Below are 13,920 nucleotides of genomic sequence, written 5' to 3' on the forward strand. Positions count from 1 at the left end.
GATTATCCGACCGGATATCCGATATCAGACGGATATTACCCATATTATATCAGAATCCGATATCCGAATAAAGTATTCGAATTCCTATTCGATATCTGAAAAAACATCCGGATATCCGAAAATAATATCCGAATCACTGTCCGATCTCTTTTAGTCGGTCGGTCGGGAAATATCCGTACTATTTACATGGCTAGTTCTAGGTTTATCTGAGGCGGGTGACACCTACCCTGCACCAACCCCGGGGATGGGATCTTTACACACACACAGCCGAAGTAGAAGCAGCAGCAGCAGGGCAATTCTTTGGTGGAATAGACTGCATAGAGGACCTCATGGCTACCGACAAGGAAGGGTGAGGAGGCCGTGAGGGAATCTTCCAGCCATGTAAAAAAAACACTTGCTGCCACCTCCAACTTTTACAATATCGCACGGCAGTCCTGTCTCACAAAACTTCCCTCAGACCGGGCACAGATCACTTTTACGGATACACAATTGTTGGAGAGCAGAGGGGCCTAACCGCAAAGAAGGGAGAGAGAGAGTAGAGAGAGAGAAAGTAGAGAGAGAGAGAGTAGAGATTCCCGGGCCGGAGTCGGGGCACCGCAGCCGGAAGGGGAAGCGGTCTCGGGACGCCTCTTCGCTGTTACGCGACGAAACGCCGCCTCTGCATTCCACTCTCTCGCCACAGCAGGCGGCATCTTTTCTCCCCCTCCCACCAGCGCAATGACCTCCCTGCCCCTGCCCTCCACGCGCATCCTCGTCCAGTCCCGGCCAATTTCCACCCCGAAATGACCCTTCTGCCCCCCGGCCCGGCTCTCAACCTTCTTCCTCACCTCCTCCCGGTATAAACCGAGGCTAGGCTAGGCTTCCCCAACAGAAACACGCAAGCAGCGTGAGCACCGTTCCCACCTCTCGCCTTATTATTCCCGGACGTGGCAGGAACCGACGGCGCGGAGGCTGGACCGGCGGCACCGGAGGCGGCGGCGATGATGGCGCGGAAGGAGGACCACCACCACCTGCGCGCGCTGGCGGCGCGGGCGGTCACGGACTCGCTCCGCGCGGCCGCGCCCACCGCCGCCGAGCGCGCCGCGCGCTTCGAGGACTGCGTGCGGAGCCTCGAGGCCGAGAAGGCCAAGATGGAGGTCTTCCGCCGGGAGCTCCCCATCAGCGTCCACCTCGTCGCCGACGGTGCGTAGCCGGGACCTCGTCAACCGCGCTCGACCATAAAAGGCCGCAGCTTTGGCTCAGCTTGCTCTGTACTTGCGCGCAGTGATCGAGTGGCTCAAGGAGGAGCTCGCGCAGCACCGCCGCCCGGCCCCGGCCCCGGCGCCGGAGCTCTTCGCGCCGGTGGCGACGGCTCCGGCGGCGGCGAAGAGGAAGGCGGCGCCGGAGGGGGCAGCCGTCAAGGCGGAGGCCGACGCCAACGACAAGCGGAGCTGGATGAGCTCCGCGCAGCTCTGGAGCTGCGGCAGCCACGACGGCAGCACCGACGCCACCAATGGCGCCGCCGCCGCCGCCAAGCCCGCGCGCAAGGTAGACGATGGCAGCTCGTTTATTTTCTGTGGAACGTGATTTTGCTCGAGAAATTATCTGGTTGCATAGATTCGATTCGTAATCGTTCATTCATGGGTAAACTTGAAGAAAGCTTTTTTTTTCTTTTGGAACACAAACAACACTGCCACTTGAGCAAATTTGTTTCAACCGAGATTTCAAATTTGTGTGGAGGACATGTAATATTGTAAACAAAAAAAAGAAAAAGAGGAATCTTTCTGCTCAGTAAAAAGAGGCGGATTTTATGGTAGTACAGCCAGTAGAAAAAGGAAAGAATCTTTGGTTGTTTCAAAGAGATCGAGTAAAATTACATACAGTTGCAGAAACCCCAAGCCAAGAGGGTTTGTCCTGGGATCATTTGTTCTTACATGATGCCTAATTTAATCTCTTTTGTTCATCCAAGTTAATCAGATTATCTAGCTGTGTACAATTGAGAACATATGCATCCACATCATATGTTCTTACAAGAGCTGTACACACCACATGTCATCTCACCTGCTTTGGCGAATTCCAAACCACCAGGTGTCGGGCGCGTTCATGCCACCGACGTTGGCGAGATCACCGGACGACGCGGCGGAGAAGCCCGCGGCGTTGCCGGTCCCGGACCTGACCCTCTCGTCCCCGGCGGTCGACGCCGCCTGCCCGGCCGCCCCGAGCGCCACCAGCAGCGCCGTCACGGACGGGGGCGCCGCGGCGCAGCGCCAGCAGCAGCAGCAGGCGCAGCAGAGGAAGGCTCGGCGGTGCTGGTCGCCCGAGCTCCACCGCCGGTTCGTCGCGGCGCTCCAGCGGCTCGGCGGCGCGCAAGGTGAGGATGAGGATCTCGTCGTGCGCGCGATTGCTAAGAAATCGAGCTCTTAATTCGCCGTGCTGAATTGGCTTGCTCTGATTGGTGTCGCTGCAGTTGCCACGCCGAAGCAGATCAGGGAGCTGATGAAGGTGGACGGGCTGACGAACGACGAGGTGAAGAGCCACCTGCAGAAGTACCGGCTGCACACGCGGCGGGCGTCGTCGTCGGACGGCGGCGACCTCGCGGCGGGGCTGTGGGCCGAGCCGGAGCAGCAGTACGCGACGTCGCAGCACAGCACGTCGCAGTCGGGGTCGCCCCAGGGGTCCCTGCAGCTGACGGTGTCGAGCCGGGCCATGTCGGCGACCGCCGGGGACAGCTGCGACGGCGACGAGGCGGAGGGCGGCAGGTCCGAGAGCTACGGCTTCGGGGCGCAGCACGGGACCAAGGCCTCGTCGTACTGAAAATCCTCTGCTGGATCCTTCCTTGGGACAGCAGCAGTATAGAAGAAGAAGAAGATGGATGCAGCAGAGATATGATCAGATGATGGAAACCACAAACACTGCAGATGAGAGGCATTTTGTGTACAGTCGTTGAGAGGATTCTTTTCTTTTTGCAGATGAACTGATGCGAGTGATTTGTCGAGTGTTGTTTGTCGGTGTGAGATAAGAGATGAGATGTTGCTACATTACATCGCAGAAATCTTCAGGTTGAGTCGAATCAGCTGGGTCGAGAGGCCGATGGATTTTACATTTTGGGGGGATTGCCTGGCCTTCTTGCAATCTGATGCAGATTCTTTCACCCGGTCAGACTGTTCATTGGTTGGTGACTGATGTTCTTCCTGTCCTCCTGATGGTGGTTAGTTTGAGTCTCCTTGTAAAATGGAGAACTGATCAGGCATGCAGCATGCTTGGAGATGCTCTTGTTTGTGCCGATCGATCACGATTTGGTTCTTGCGTATCTCGTACGGATCGGCGGTGTGGTGCCTGATGGGAATGATTGAGATCGGATTCGTGATCCGCCGTGCAGGCCGTACGGTTTTTATGGCGCGTTTAGTTCCAAAAACTTTTGGGAAAATTACTGTAGTAATTTTCAACTAAAGATTAGAAGGACTAAATATGATCTAATTGTAAATCTAATTACACGGATGGATGGAAAATTGCGAGACGAATCTATTAAGTCTAATTAATGTGCCCTTAGAGATTGATTACTGTAGCACGACATTGTCTAATCATTGCATAATTAGGTTCATTAGATTCGTCTCGCGATTTTGCTTGGGGTTGTGGAATGGGTTTTGTCAGTTATCCACATTTAATACTCCTAATTAGTGGTTAAATATTCAAAGTTACTGTAGGGCACGAAATTTTTTGGAAACTAAACGGGCCCTTAGCCCGTGTTTGGTTGCAAAAACCAAAGTTCCAAATTTTTTTCCGGCACCTGCATGGAGACTTAAATTTAGACAAAATAAAAAACGCATTGTGACTGCTGTCTGTAAATGGCGAGACGAATCTAATGAACCTAATTAGGATGTAATTAGATGCTAAATTGTTATAGTAATGCTACAGTAAATAACCTCTAATGACAGATTAGTTAGGCTCATTAGATTCGTCTCGCGATTTACAGACGAGTTTTGTAATTATTTTTGTGATTAATCTATGTTTAGTACTTCAAATGTTAAAAAATGCCTTTTCAAAATTTTTACAACGCGCAACCAAACGGGGCCTTAATTTCAGGCAGGAACCGGTCGCTGCTGCCTGCTAGTTAGGGTTCATCAGTTCGCTTACCTCAGGATGCCAGATACACGGTGCAGTGGCCTCACGGGTCACGGCCTCACGAAGTAGTGCAGGGCGCGATGAATCTAATGATGGTAATTAATCGATAATTGGTTATAGTAATGCTACAGTAACCATTCTCTGATTATGCAGTCAAATGACTCATTAGATTTGTCTCACGAAGTAGTACAGGGATTGTGGAATTAGTTTTGTAAACTAACTTTATTTGAAACATTTAATTAATGGTCAAAGTTTGCTACAATATCCTGTACTACAAAACCAAACAGCCCCACAACACTGCAATGAAATTTAAAATTCTTTTAGGCCCTGTTTAGTTTTCAAAAAAATTCCTACAGTACCCGTCACATCAAATCTTCGAACACATGCATGGAGAATAAAATGTAGTTGAAACTAATAACTAATTATACAGTTTAACTGTAAATGACGAGATGAATCTTTTAAGCCTAATTAGTCCATGATTGGATATTAATTGTCAAATAACAACAAAAATACTACAGTATCAAAATCCAAAAAATTTCGCGAACTAAACACACCCTTAGGAATTCTAAATCGCATCATAGGCCTTGTTTGGTTCCTCCTAGCGCTAGGAAATTTTGTATGCATGCAGTACTAAATAAAATTTATTTTTTATATTTTTTATGGATAGATGTAACTTTTCGCGATGAATCTAATGACGGTAATTAATTAAAGATTGACTATATTAATACTACAGTAACCATCCTCCAATCATGCAGTCAAAGATCTCATTAGATTCGTCTCGCGAAGTAGCGTTGGGGTTGTGAAGTTAGTTTTGTAAGCTGACTTTATTTAAAACATGTAACTAATGGTCAAAGTTAACTACAATACCTAATGAATTTCAAAAAAAAACTACAATACCTAGCGCTACTAAACCAAACAGGGCCATATCTCTTTGTGAGAATAATTGTGTTTTCAGTATGCTAGTAGTAAATCCGGAATGCGTCATGCTTGGTTACCAAATTGATAAAGATATTTTGGAATTTACTACTCCTTTATTATAGAATACAGCTATTTTTAGATTTTTTTTAATAAAACCTTTTGAACTTTAGCTAAAGATGAAAATATCTGAATTTGATCAAATCTAAAAGTTGCTATATTTTGGAGTCGAGGTAGTGTAAGAGTGCATTTGGTAGAGCTCCCAGAGCTGATTCTCTGTTTAATTCAGCATGAGCTCTGCCAAATAATTTTTCAGAGAGAAGTGATTCGCCGCTGATTCTATCACACCCGGTTTCAAAAAGAAGACCAGATGTATCTCATATGTGCACCAGGATCAAGTTTACACACATATGAAAGACGCCATAAGTGAATATATCAAAAATAATGTTCAACAACGCAAATAAAAGAGAATAAGTACTTTATTATACACTCCGAATAATATACACGAAGGTCTTAACGTTTACCGATAACCTATGCGAGATCATCAACAAAGTTTCTGTAATCCCGCAATTGACTGGTGAACGCGCCTAGAACTCCTCAAAATCACTGAAGTACCCCACTTCGTCATTCTCTTCTGAAATAATTATACAAAGGTGAGTACACTTATGGTTGATACTCAGCAAATGGGTGGAGATGCAAGCCATGAAAGGAAACGCTAAGGTTCAAGCAGTCACCATTTTAGTTGGTCTAGTTTTATTAGCAAGCACCTAATTACTAGGTATAAGTTTATACCAACCCACTTAAGCATAAGCATAAAAGAACCAACATATAAATCAAGGAACCACAAGTTAATTATTCTTCAAGTTCAATTATCGTGTGAGGGTCCAAGCCGCTCATAACCGTGAGCATGGATGTTATATCAGTTTTACACTCTGCAGAGGTTATACACTTTTCCCACAATTCATGTTCCCCTATGTCACTCGGGTTTGTAAGGTCCTTAAACACTTTCTTTGGTGAGTGGCAAGGGGTACACTATGAAGCCTTTACAAAGACACACGGAAAACTAACAGCCCACTAGAGTTTCAGTAGGGGAGTGGACCATAACCCTCCCTAATGTTCAGCACCTTAGCAAAGGCTATTACCCCGAGAGGATGGAGCTATACCCCTTCTCCGACCCCCTCCTTGCCCTTTCGATAAGGCTATCAGTCAACTACGTGCCTAATTAATCAACTAAGGTCAGAGCCAGTAGTTGTACAGTTTTCTTGGGTGGTTCTCTATGTTCCAATTAAACAACATGATCTTCTAATTAGAACAAGTATAACAACATAAATAAAGTCTTGTTTAAAATTTCAAAGATTATAACCATAACCATCCCAAGATAAAGCATCTAAGCAATTCTACCCAACAAATATTAAAACCGGTATTTCAAGGGTTGGGTAAAAAGACTAGGTAAAGTCCTTAATAGGATTCCCATCAAGTTTATGCAATACAATGATAAAGTAAATTGAATTATCACGATATTAATAGGACAAAAAAGAATATACAGAGGGAGAAGGCCACTTGCCTTCCTCGTCAAATTGGTGTGGCTCTTCCTCGAACACTCGCTCTTGATTACCCTAGAACAACACGTCGTCTACACGACCAGACAAGTAAAACATGCACATATAAGAAACAGTCAATAAAACAGTATAAAAAGAAGTAATTAAGTTGAAAAAGTTGTAGAGCATGATGCAAGGACCGCGTGAGCACGAGAATCACTGAAATCAGAGTTAAATGAGTAAGGTATGGCCAAAACAAGGTTCCAGAGGTTTATTTGTGATAGATTTGAACTTCCAAGGGCTAACTCTGAAGAAACCAGGGGCTAAAATCTAATTAAACCTTCGATACAAGGGCTAGCTTGCAAAAGTAAAGGCTATGGACGGTGGGTTCAAAATTTAGAAAGATCAGGGGCTAAAACAGAAGAAAAAGGACCTAAGTCTAATTATTTTTGAACTATGCTGGACGGTGGGTTAATGACAGGAAAACTGAGGAGCTCTTTAGTAAAAGGACATAGGGTTGACCGGTACCGAACCCGTTGACCCTGATCAATCGGATCTGGGACGTTGGATGGGGATCTGGCGGCTAGGGTTAGATTGGATCTGGGTTGCTGGGTTTAGATCGGGCGGCTAGGGTGGTTTGGGCGGAACGGGTGGCGGCGCTGAGTGCCGACGGTGAGGGCTAGCGGCGGTGACTCACCGGCGATTTGCGAGTACGCGATTTCGGCCGTGGTTTTGGCTCGGGTCTGGCCGGGAAGGACTAGGGCGAGGTCGCGAATCCATCTAGGGCATTTGCTCGGCGAGACAAAGGCCGAACGCCTGTGCACGGTGGTGAGTGGCGGAGCGGCAGCGACGACGAGCCATTCCGCGCGAGGGAGAACAGGATAGGGGAAAAGAAGGGGCCGGTGGACGATCCTCACCATGATACGAAGCTCCGGGGCGGCGAAGTCGGCGAGGAGCGACGGCGAAGTGGCGGGATGACGACGGCTCCGAGCTCGGCGGCGCTGTAGGACAGAGAAATGGGAGGTGAGGAGCAGGAGGAGTGGAGAAAGGAAATCGGCAACAATGCTCACCACCAAGCAAGGCTTCGATGACGGCGGCAAAGGCGCAGCGAGATGCCGAAATGTCGGCGGCGGCGATAAGAGCCTGTGCGGTGGCATTGCAGCAGGGCAAGGGAGCGGAGAGCGAGACGTGAAGAGGGAAAGGGAGTGCGGCGTCGCTCGGGTGAGTGATTTATAGGTCGCAGAGAGGAGAGGGGCGTCAGCAAGGAAAGGGGGCGTGGTGGAGCTTGATGGCCGGCAATGAAGGCCATGACACGGCGAGGTTGACGGCCAAGGAAGGAAGGGAGCGCGGGGTGGGATGACGGCGGATCATTACGTGCCTTGATGGCGCAGTGAGGCGGGAGGGGGGTGGCGTTCGAGCGGACGACGCTGCGCGAAGTCAGCGGCGGGAGATAGGGCGAGCGGCTAAAGGTAGGAGACGGTGCCAACATGCGGGGCCCACCTGGAAGTGTGTGTGTGAGAGAGAGAGAGAGGTGGAGAGGGAAGTGGGCTGGCGAGGTGGGTTGTTGGGCCGGCTGGAGATGGGCCGAGCGGGGGAAAAGAGAGGGAGAGGGGAAAGAAAGTGGAATGGGCCTAGGGGTGGTAATAGGCCATGACTCTAATACTCTCTTCACAATTCTATTTGGTTTTTAATTTTTTTTAGCTCAAAATTGTATAACATTAGAGCCCGACCCTTTTAGGGCCCGGCCCTTAGATTATGTAGGGAAAAAATCAATCCCTTTACCACCCTTAGCTGGGCCAGAAAGAGAGAGAGAGAAAGGTTTGTTTGTTATTTTTTTTTCTTTTAGCTCAAACAAACATTTGAACTAAAATTATTTGAATTCAAACAAAAGTTTAAATTTGGGTGTTACAGATCACGTGAAATGAGAGACTGGGAGCTAAAAAACTACCTTTTCCTAATTTTGTGAAATGATTCTCAATTCTGATTATAAGAGTTTATGCTATAGAATCAAAGAGAATCACTTTTTGCTACAAATCACTTCTATCAGACATCAGCACCTATAGAGAATCAGGACAAGAAGGAGTATTACAAAAAAGACCCAAAAATTAATTCGCACTACAGCTTCTCAACTAATTGTATTCTCTTCTATCACAGACGTAGGTTGTTTTTTCATTCCTAGTGAATCAGATTCCTATCATAAAACCCTATCCTCAGTGGGGTTTTTACATTTTTACCATTATAACGAATGGCACTCGCTCGAATATCATTTTTAGAATGACGCCTACAACTTTAGCATTCTTGTTTCGTGGCTCTTATATTTTTACCACATTTGTCTACGTGGCATGCCACGGCGGCCTGGCACGATGGGCCGAGTCAACAGGGGCAGGCGAAATGTCCTCCCTACTCCTGACTACCTTCTCTCTTCTTCCTCCCTGTCCCGCAGCCAGTTAGGCCCCACTCGTCAACTTCATCTTCTACCTCCAGCGCCATGACGAGTTCGGCCCACGCCACCACCATCCAGCACTCGCGCGTCGCGGCCTCGAACCACTCGGGAAACTCTTGGCGCGCCGACCCGCGGACCATGCCCGGCCAGATAACCCAGAGGAACGGCACGCCGCTGCCGGCGATGCCCCACGCCGTCTCCACCAGGTCCCGCGGGCTCATGCACGCCAGGCTGCCGAAGCTCACGTACAGCGCCGACGCCGGCGGCCGCGCGTCCAGCCACTCCAGGCAGCTCCGGTCCTGCCGCAGCAGGCTGCTGTCGCCGGCCGGGGAGAACTTGTGGAGCGGGCCGATGTCGAACACCGGCACGGCCAGGTCCCGACGGAGGCCGTCCAGATCGCGCCGCTCGAGCGCGTCGAACGTGTTGAGTATGAGCCCCGAGTCGAGCTTCACGACCGTCACGACGCGGGCCAGAAGCTCGCGCACACCGTCGCGGTCGTCACCGCCGAGAACCACCAGGACATGCCTTTTACAGGGAGGTAGCCTTTCTCGAAGAGCATCGGGTACGCGAGGAAGCAGGCTGCTCGGCGAGGCCTCTTGCTTGCTTGGTCGGCCGATCGGTGCTGGGCACCTAGCGTGCGTGCGTAGCGGATGATCCGTGCGGATCTGATGAACTGCGTTTGGGGTTTGGCGCGTCAATGGGGGATTCCTCCCCTGCGCTCTGCGACGGCGCGGGCGCCACCAGGTTCCTCGCCGCCGCGGCGTGGTTCGCGCGCGCGAGCAGGGCCGCCTGACGTGGCGCCCGTGTGGGAGCGTTGGGAGCTGCTGGGGCTGAACTCGTCATGGCGCTGGATGTAGGAGATGAAACTGACGAGTGGGCCCCACTGCCAGCGAGAGAATCTGTAGGACCCGGCTGTCATGGAGGAAGAAGAGAGAAGGTGGTCAGGAGTAGGGAGGATATTTCGCCTGCCTTTACTGATACTGACTCGTGCCAGCGTGTCGAACCGCCGTGGCATGCCATATAGGTAAATATGATAAAAATATAAGAAATACAGAACAAAAATGTTAAAATTGTAGGCGTCATTCTAAAAGTGATATTCAAACGAGTGTCATTCATTATTCATTATAATGGTAAAAATTGTAAAAACCCCATACTCAGTCCCCCATTCTCACGAGCACCACTTCCATATCCAGGTAGACACAGGCCGCCGTCGCCCCTTCCCAGCACAAGGCCGCTGCCGCCCCTTCGCAGCACCACCACGCCCCGTCCAGCACCGGTCGCCGCCGCCGGCCCGCCGCCTCCCTCGCCCCTCCGTCATCCCCTCCCCTCCGACCCAGAGCGCTGCGCCGCCGCGCGCGCCCAGGGAGGGCGACAGAGCGCGGGCGCGGCCGCCGTGCAGGGGCACGTGCTCCCCAACGCGCTCGACACCACCGCCATCGACTGGGTCAACGCCGCGGAGCTCCCGTCCCCCGTGAACCCCGGCAGCGCCGTGCGGCTCACGCTCGCCAAGGTGAAGGAGGGGGTGGAGCTCGCGCAGCATCGCCGCCCAGCCCCGGCCCCGGCGCCGGAGCTCTTCGCGCCCGTGGCGGCGGCTCCGGCGGCGGCTAAGAGGAAGGCGGCGCCGGAGGGGGCAGCCGTCAAGGCGGAGGCCGACGCCAACGCCAAGCCCGCGCGCAAGGTAGGGGAATGGAACAGATTACAGAGGAGACGATGACAGCTCGTTTATTTATTTTCTGTGGAACGTGATTTTGGCCAAGAAATTATCTGGTTGCATAGTTTGAGATTCGATTCGTAATCGTTCATTCATGGGTAAACTTGAAGAAAGTTTTTTTTTTCTTTTGGAACAAAGAACACTGCCACTTGAGCGAATTTGTTTCAACCAAGATTTCAAGTTGGGTACCCTTTCAAGTTTATGTGGAGGGCATGTGATACTGTAAACAAAAAAAAGGAGGAATCTTTCTGCTCAGTAAAAAGAGGCGGATTTTATGGTAGTACAGGTAGTAGAAAAAGGTAAGAATCTTTGCTTGTTTCAAAGACACACAGAGAGAGATAGAAATTACAGTTGCAGAAACCCCAAGCCAAGAGGGTTTGTCCTGGGATATTTTTAGCTCATTTGTTCTTACACGATGCCTAATCTAGTCTCTTTTGTCCATCCGAGTATATTAATCAGGTTGACTCTGTTTGGGCAAGAGCCAAGAGCTGTATACATCCACATCATATGTTCTTTTAAGAGCTTTATGCACCACATGTCATCTCATCTGCTTTGGCGAATTCCAAACAACCAGGTGTCGGGTGCATTCATGCCACCGATGTTGGCGAGATCACCGGACGACTCGGCGGAGAAGCCCGCGGCGTTCCCAGTCCCAGACCTGACCCTCTCATCCCCAGCGATCGACGCCGCCTGCCCTGCCGCCCCGAGTGCCACCAGCAGCGCCGTCACGGACGGGGGCACCGTGGCGCAGCGCCTGCGCCTGCGCCAGCACCACCAGCAGCAGCAGCCGGCGCAGCAGAGGAAGGCCCGGCGGTGCTGGTCACCCGAGCTCCGCCGCCAGTTCGTCGTCGCGATCCAGCAGCTCGGCGGAGCGCAAGGTGAGGATCTCGTTGTGTGATTGCTAAGAAATCGCGCTCTTGATTCGCTGAATTGGCCTGCTCCAATTGGTGTCGCTGCAGTTGCCACGCCAAAGAAGATCAGGCAGCTGATGAAGGTGGACGGGCTGACGCACGACGAGGTGAAGAGCCACCTGCAGAAGTACCGGCTGCACACGCGGCGGGCGTCATCGTCAGATGGCGGTGACCTCCAGGCTGCGCCGGAGCAGCAGGACGCGACGTCGCAGCACAGCATGTCGCAGTCGGGGTCGCCCCAGGGGCCCCTGCAGCTGACGGTGTCGAGTCGGGCCATGTCGGCGACCGCCGGGGACAGCTGCGACGGCGACGAGGCGGAGGGCGGCAGGTCCGAGAGCTACGGTTTCGGGGCGCAGCACGGGACCAAGGCCTCGTTGTCCTGAAAATCCTGCTCTATTGGTCCTTGGCACAGCAGCAGTATAGAAGAAGAAGATGGATGCAGCAGCATTATGATGAGATGATGGAAACCACATACTCCGCAGATGAGAGGCATGTTGAGAGGATTCTTTTTTTTTTTTTTTTTTTTGCAGATGAACTGATGCGAGTGATTTGTCGAGTGTTTGTTTGTAGGTGTGAGATATGAGATGAGATGTTGCTACATTAGATTGCAGAAATCTTCAGGTTGAGTCGAATCAGCATGGTCGAGAGGCCGATCGGTTTTACATTTTAGGAAGATTGCTGGGCTTGTTGCTTGTTAATGGAGCTACCCATCTGCTGATCTCGCCTGTTCTTTTGCAATCGGATGCAGATTCATTCACCCGGTCAGACTGTTCATTGGTTGGTTACTGATGTTCTTCCTGTCCTCCTGATGGTGGTTTGAGTCTCCCTGTAAAATGGAGAACTGATCAGGCATGCTTGGAGATGCTCTTGTTTGTGCCGATATATCAGGTAGGGCAACCGGCCGGTGACCCGGTCGCTGCTGCCTGCTGGTTAGGGTTCGTCAGTTCAGCGTTGTTGATTCTCTTCGTTTCCGGCCCTGTTTGGTTTTGGTGTTCTAGGGAAAGGGAATCTTGCATGCATTGAGTATTAAAAATGAAAATATTTGAATTTGATCAAATCTAAAAGTTGCTATATTTTGGAGTGGCGGTAGTATCAGGGGTAGTATAAGAGTGCGTTTGGTAGAGTTCTCAGAGCTGATTCTCTATTTAATCCAACAGGAGCTCTGCCAAACAGTTTTTCAAATAGAAGTGATTCTGATTCTGTGAAATGAGAGAATGGGAGCTGAAAAGTAGCTTCTCCTAATTCAGTGAAGTGATTCTCCATCATGATTATAAGAGTTTATGGCTTCTCCTAATTCAGTGAAGTGATTCTCCATCATGGTTATAAGAGTTTATGCTAGAGAATCAAAGAGAACCACTTTTCGACACAAAATCACATCTCTCAGAGATCAGCTCTTGTAGAGAATCAGAATCAGACCAAGCATTACCAAACAGACCCAAAATTTAATTCGCATCACAGTTTCTCAACTAATTGTATTCTCTCATATCACAGACATAGGTTGTTTTTCATTCCTAGTGAATCAAACTTTTTATATAATTTTATGATTCGTATCAAGTCAAACGCTTCAAATTATATGAACTAATCGGATGAATTTACATTATCAAGTGCATTACTAAAAAAATCATAACACGTAGGCATTGCCTTTTTATCTTAAACTAGCATAGTGCCCATGCATTGCTAGGGTAATATAATAAATCTACATAATATTATTAACAAAATAATATCATCAATTTTGTGCTTGTACTCCGTGTGCAGGCCATGATGTAATCATGCCAGACATTGATTGTCTGGGATCCAATTGGGATTCCGATTGATTTGTTCGGGTTCCGATTATGATTCTAATTAATTTGTTCAGGTTCCAATTAGGATTCCGAATGACGAAAGGCTAGTCTGACTCGCATATGGGGTTGACTAAGACCCACATGTCAATGACACAAGACGGACCAAACCAAAAATTTAGGTGGAAATCTTACTCGCTTTAGTGATAAGTATAAATAAAGGTATATATATCATGTGTATTATTTATCTAAAAAGATCACCATGTCCTACTTATATTTATGATTTTGATAGTATAGACAGTCACATATTTATATATATGTTAATTGGATTATGCTGCGAAGAACACGACTCTTTGAAAGTTCGCACGTTGAGAATGCTATTTTTTATGGCACTGGTTTGCCTATTTGCAAGTCAAAGTCAAGGAACGCAGGTGTCTGACTAATTTTGACCCTCTTTGCTTGAAACCACCTAGGCATCTACTAGGTGATTTTCTAGCCGTCCGATCTGAGGTCAGCACAGCAG

General features: G+C 49.4%; 3 protein-coding genes across 3 annotated transcripts; 2 read left to right on the forward strand and 1 right to left on the reverse strand.

Annotated features, from left to right (window-relative positions):
- The first annotated feature begins 605 nt into the window (after positions 1–605).
- LOC120666722 (transcription factor NIGTH1-like) lies at positions 606–3,130 on the forward strand. The gene is made up of 4 exons (XM_039946637.1): positions 606–1,182; positions 1,265–1,527; positions 2,068–2,350; positions 2,447–3,130. Exons 1-4 carry the CDS (start codon positions 981–983, stop codon positions 2,791–2,793), a joined length of 1,095 nt encoding a protein of 364 aa, XP_039802571.1. The 5' UTR covers positions 606–980; the 3' UTR covers positions 2,794–3,130.
- Positions 3,131–8,954: 5,824 nt separating this feature from the next.
- Positions 8,955–9,840, reverse strand: LOC120668007 (DIMBOA UDP-glucosyltransferase BX9-like). The gene is made up of 2 exons (XM_039947971.1): positions 9,641–9,840; positions 8,955–9,522 (listed from the first exon to the last, which is right to left on the reverse strand). Exons 1-2 carry the CDS (start codon positions 9,838–9,840, stop codon positions 8,955–8,957), a joined length of 768 nt encoding a protein of 255 aa, XP_039803905.1.
- On the forward strand, positions 9,839–12,384 carry LOC120668008 (serine/arginine repetitive matrix protein 1-like). The gene is made up of 4 exons (XM_039947972.1): positions 9,839–9,944; positions 10,044–10,675; positions 11,283–11,586; positions 11,668–12,384. The coding sequence occupies exons 1-4, from the start codon at positions 9,839–9,841 to the stop codon at positions 12,000–12,002; spliced, it is 1,377 nt and encodes a 458-aa protein (XP_039803906.1). The 3' UTR covers positions 12,003–12,384.
- Positions 12,385–13,920: the final 1,536 nt, after the last annotated feature.

Source organism: Panicum virgatum, chromosome 3N (genome assembly GCF_016808335.1).
Source record: "Panicum virgatum strain AP13 chromosome 3N, P.virgatum_v5, whole genome shotgun sequence".
NCBI lineage: Eukaryota > Viridiplantae > Streptophyta > Magnoliopsida > Poales > Poaceae > Panicum > Panicum virgatum.

Bases quoted from the DNA above. Each gene is read 5' to 3' on its own strand.
- LOC120668007 (XM_039947971.1), bottom strand. From the start codon at position 9,840: ATGACGAGTTCAGCCCCAGCAGCTCCCAACGCTCCCACACGGGCGCCA. The intron at 9,523-9,640 runs GCACGCACGCTA...TCCCTGTAAAAG, and splicing joins CCGCACGGATCATCCGCTAC to GCATGTCCTGGTGGTTCTCG.
- LOC120668008 (XM_039947972.1), top strand. From the start codon at position 9,839: ATGGCGCTGGATGTAGGAGATGAAACTGACGAGTGGGCCCCACTGCCA. The intron at 10,676-11,282 runs GTAGGGGAATGG...CCAAACAACCAG, and splicing joins ACGCCAAGCCCGCGCGCAAG to GTGTCGGGTGCATTCATGCC. The intron at 11,587-11,667 runs GTGAGGATCTCG...GTGTCGCTGCAG, and splicing joins GCAGCTCGGCGGAGCGCAAG to TTGCCACGCCAAAGAAGATC.
- LOC120666722 (XM_039946637.1), top strand. From the start codon at position 981: ATGATGGCGCGGAAGGAGGACCACCACCACCTGCGCGCGCTGGCGGCG. The intron at 1,528-2,067 runs GTAGACGATGGC...CCAAACCACCAG, and splicing joins CCGCCAAGCCCGCGCGCAAG to GTGTCGGGCGCGTTCATGCC. The intron at 2,351-2,446 runs GTGAGGATGAGG...GTGTCGCTGCAG, and splicing joins GCGGCTCGGCGGCGCGCAAG to TTGCCACGCCGAAGCAGATC.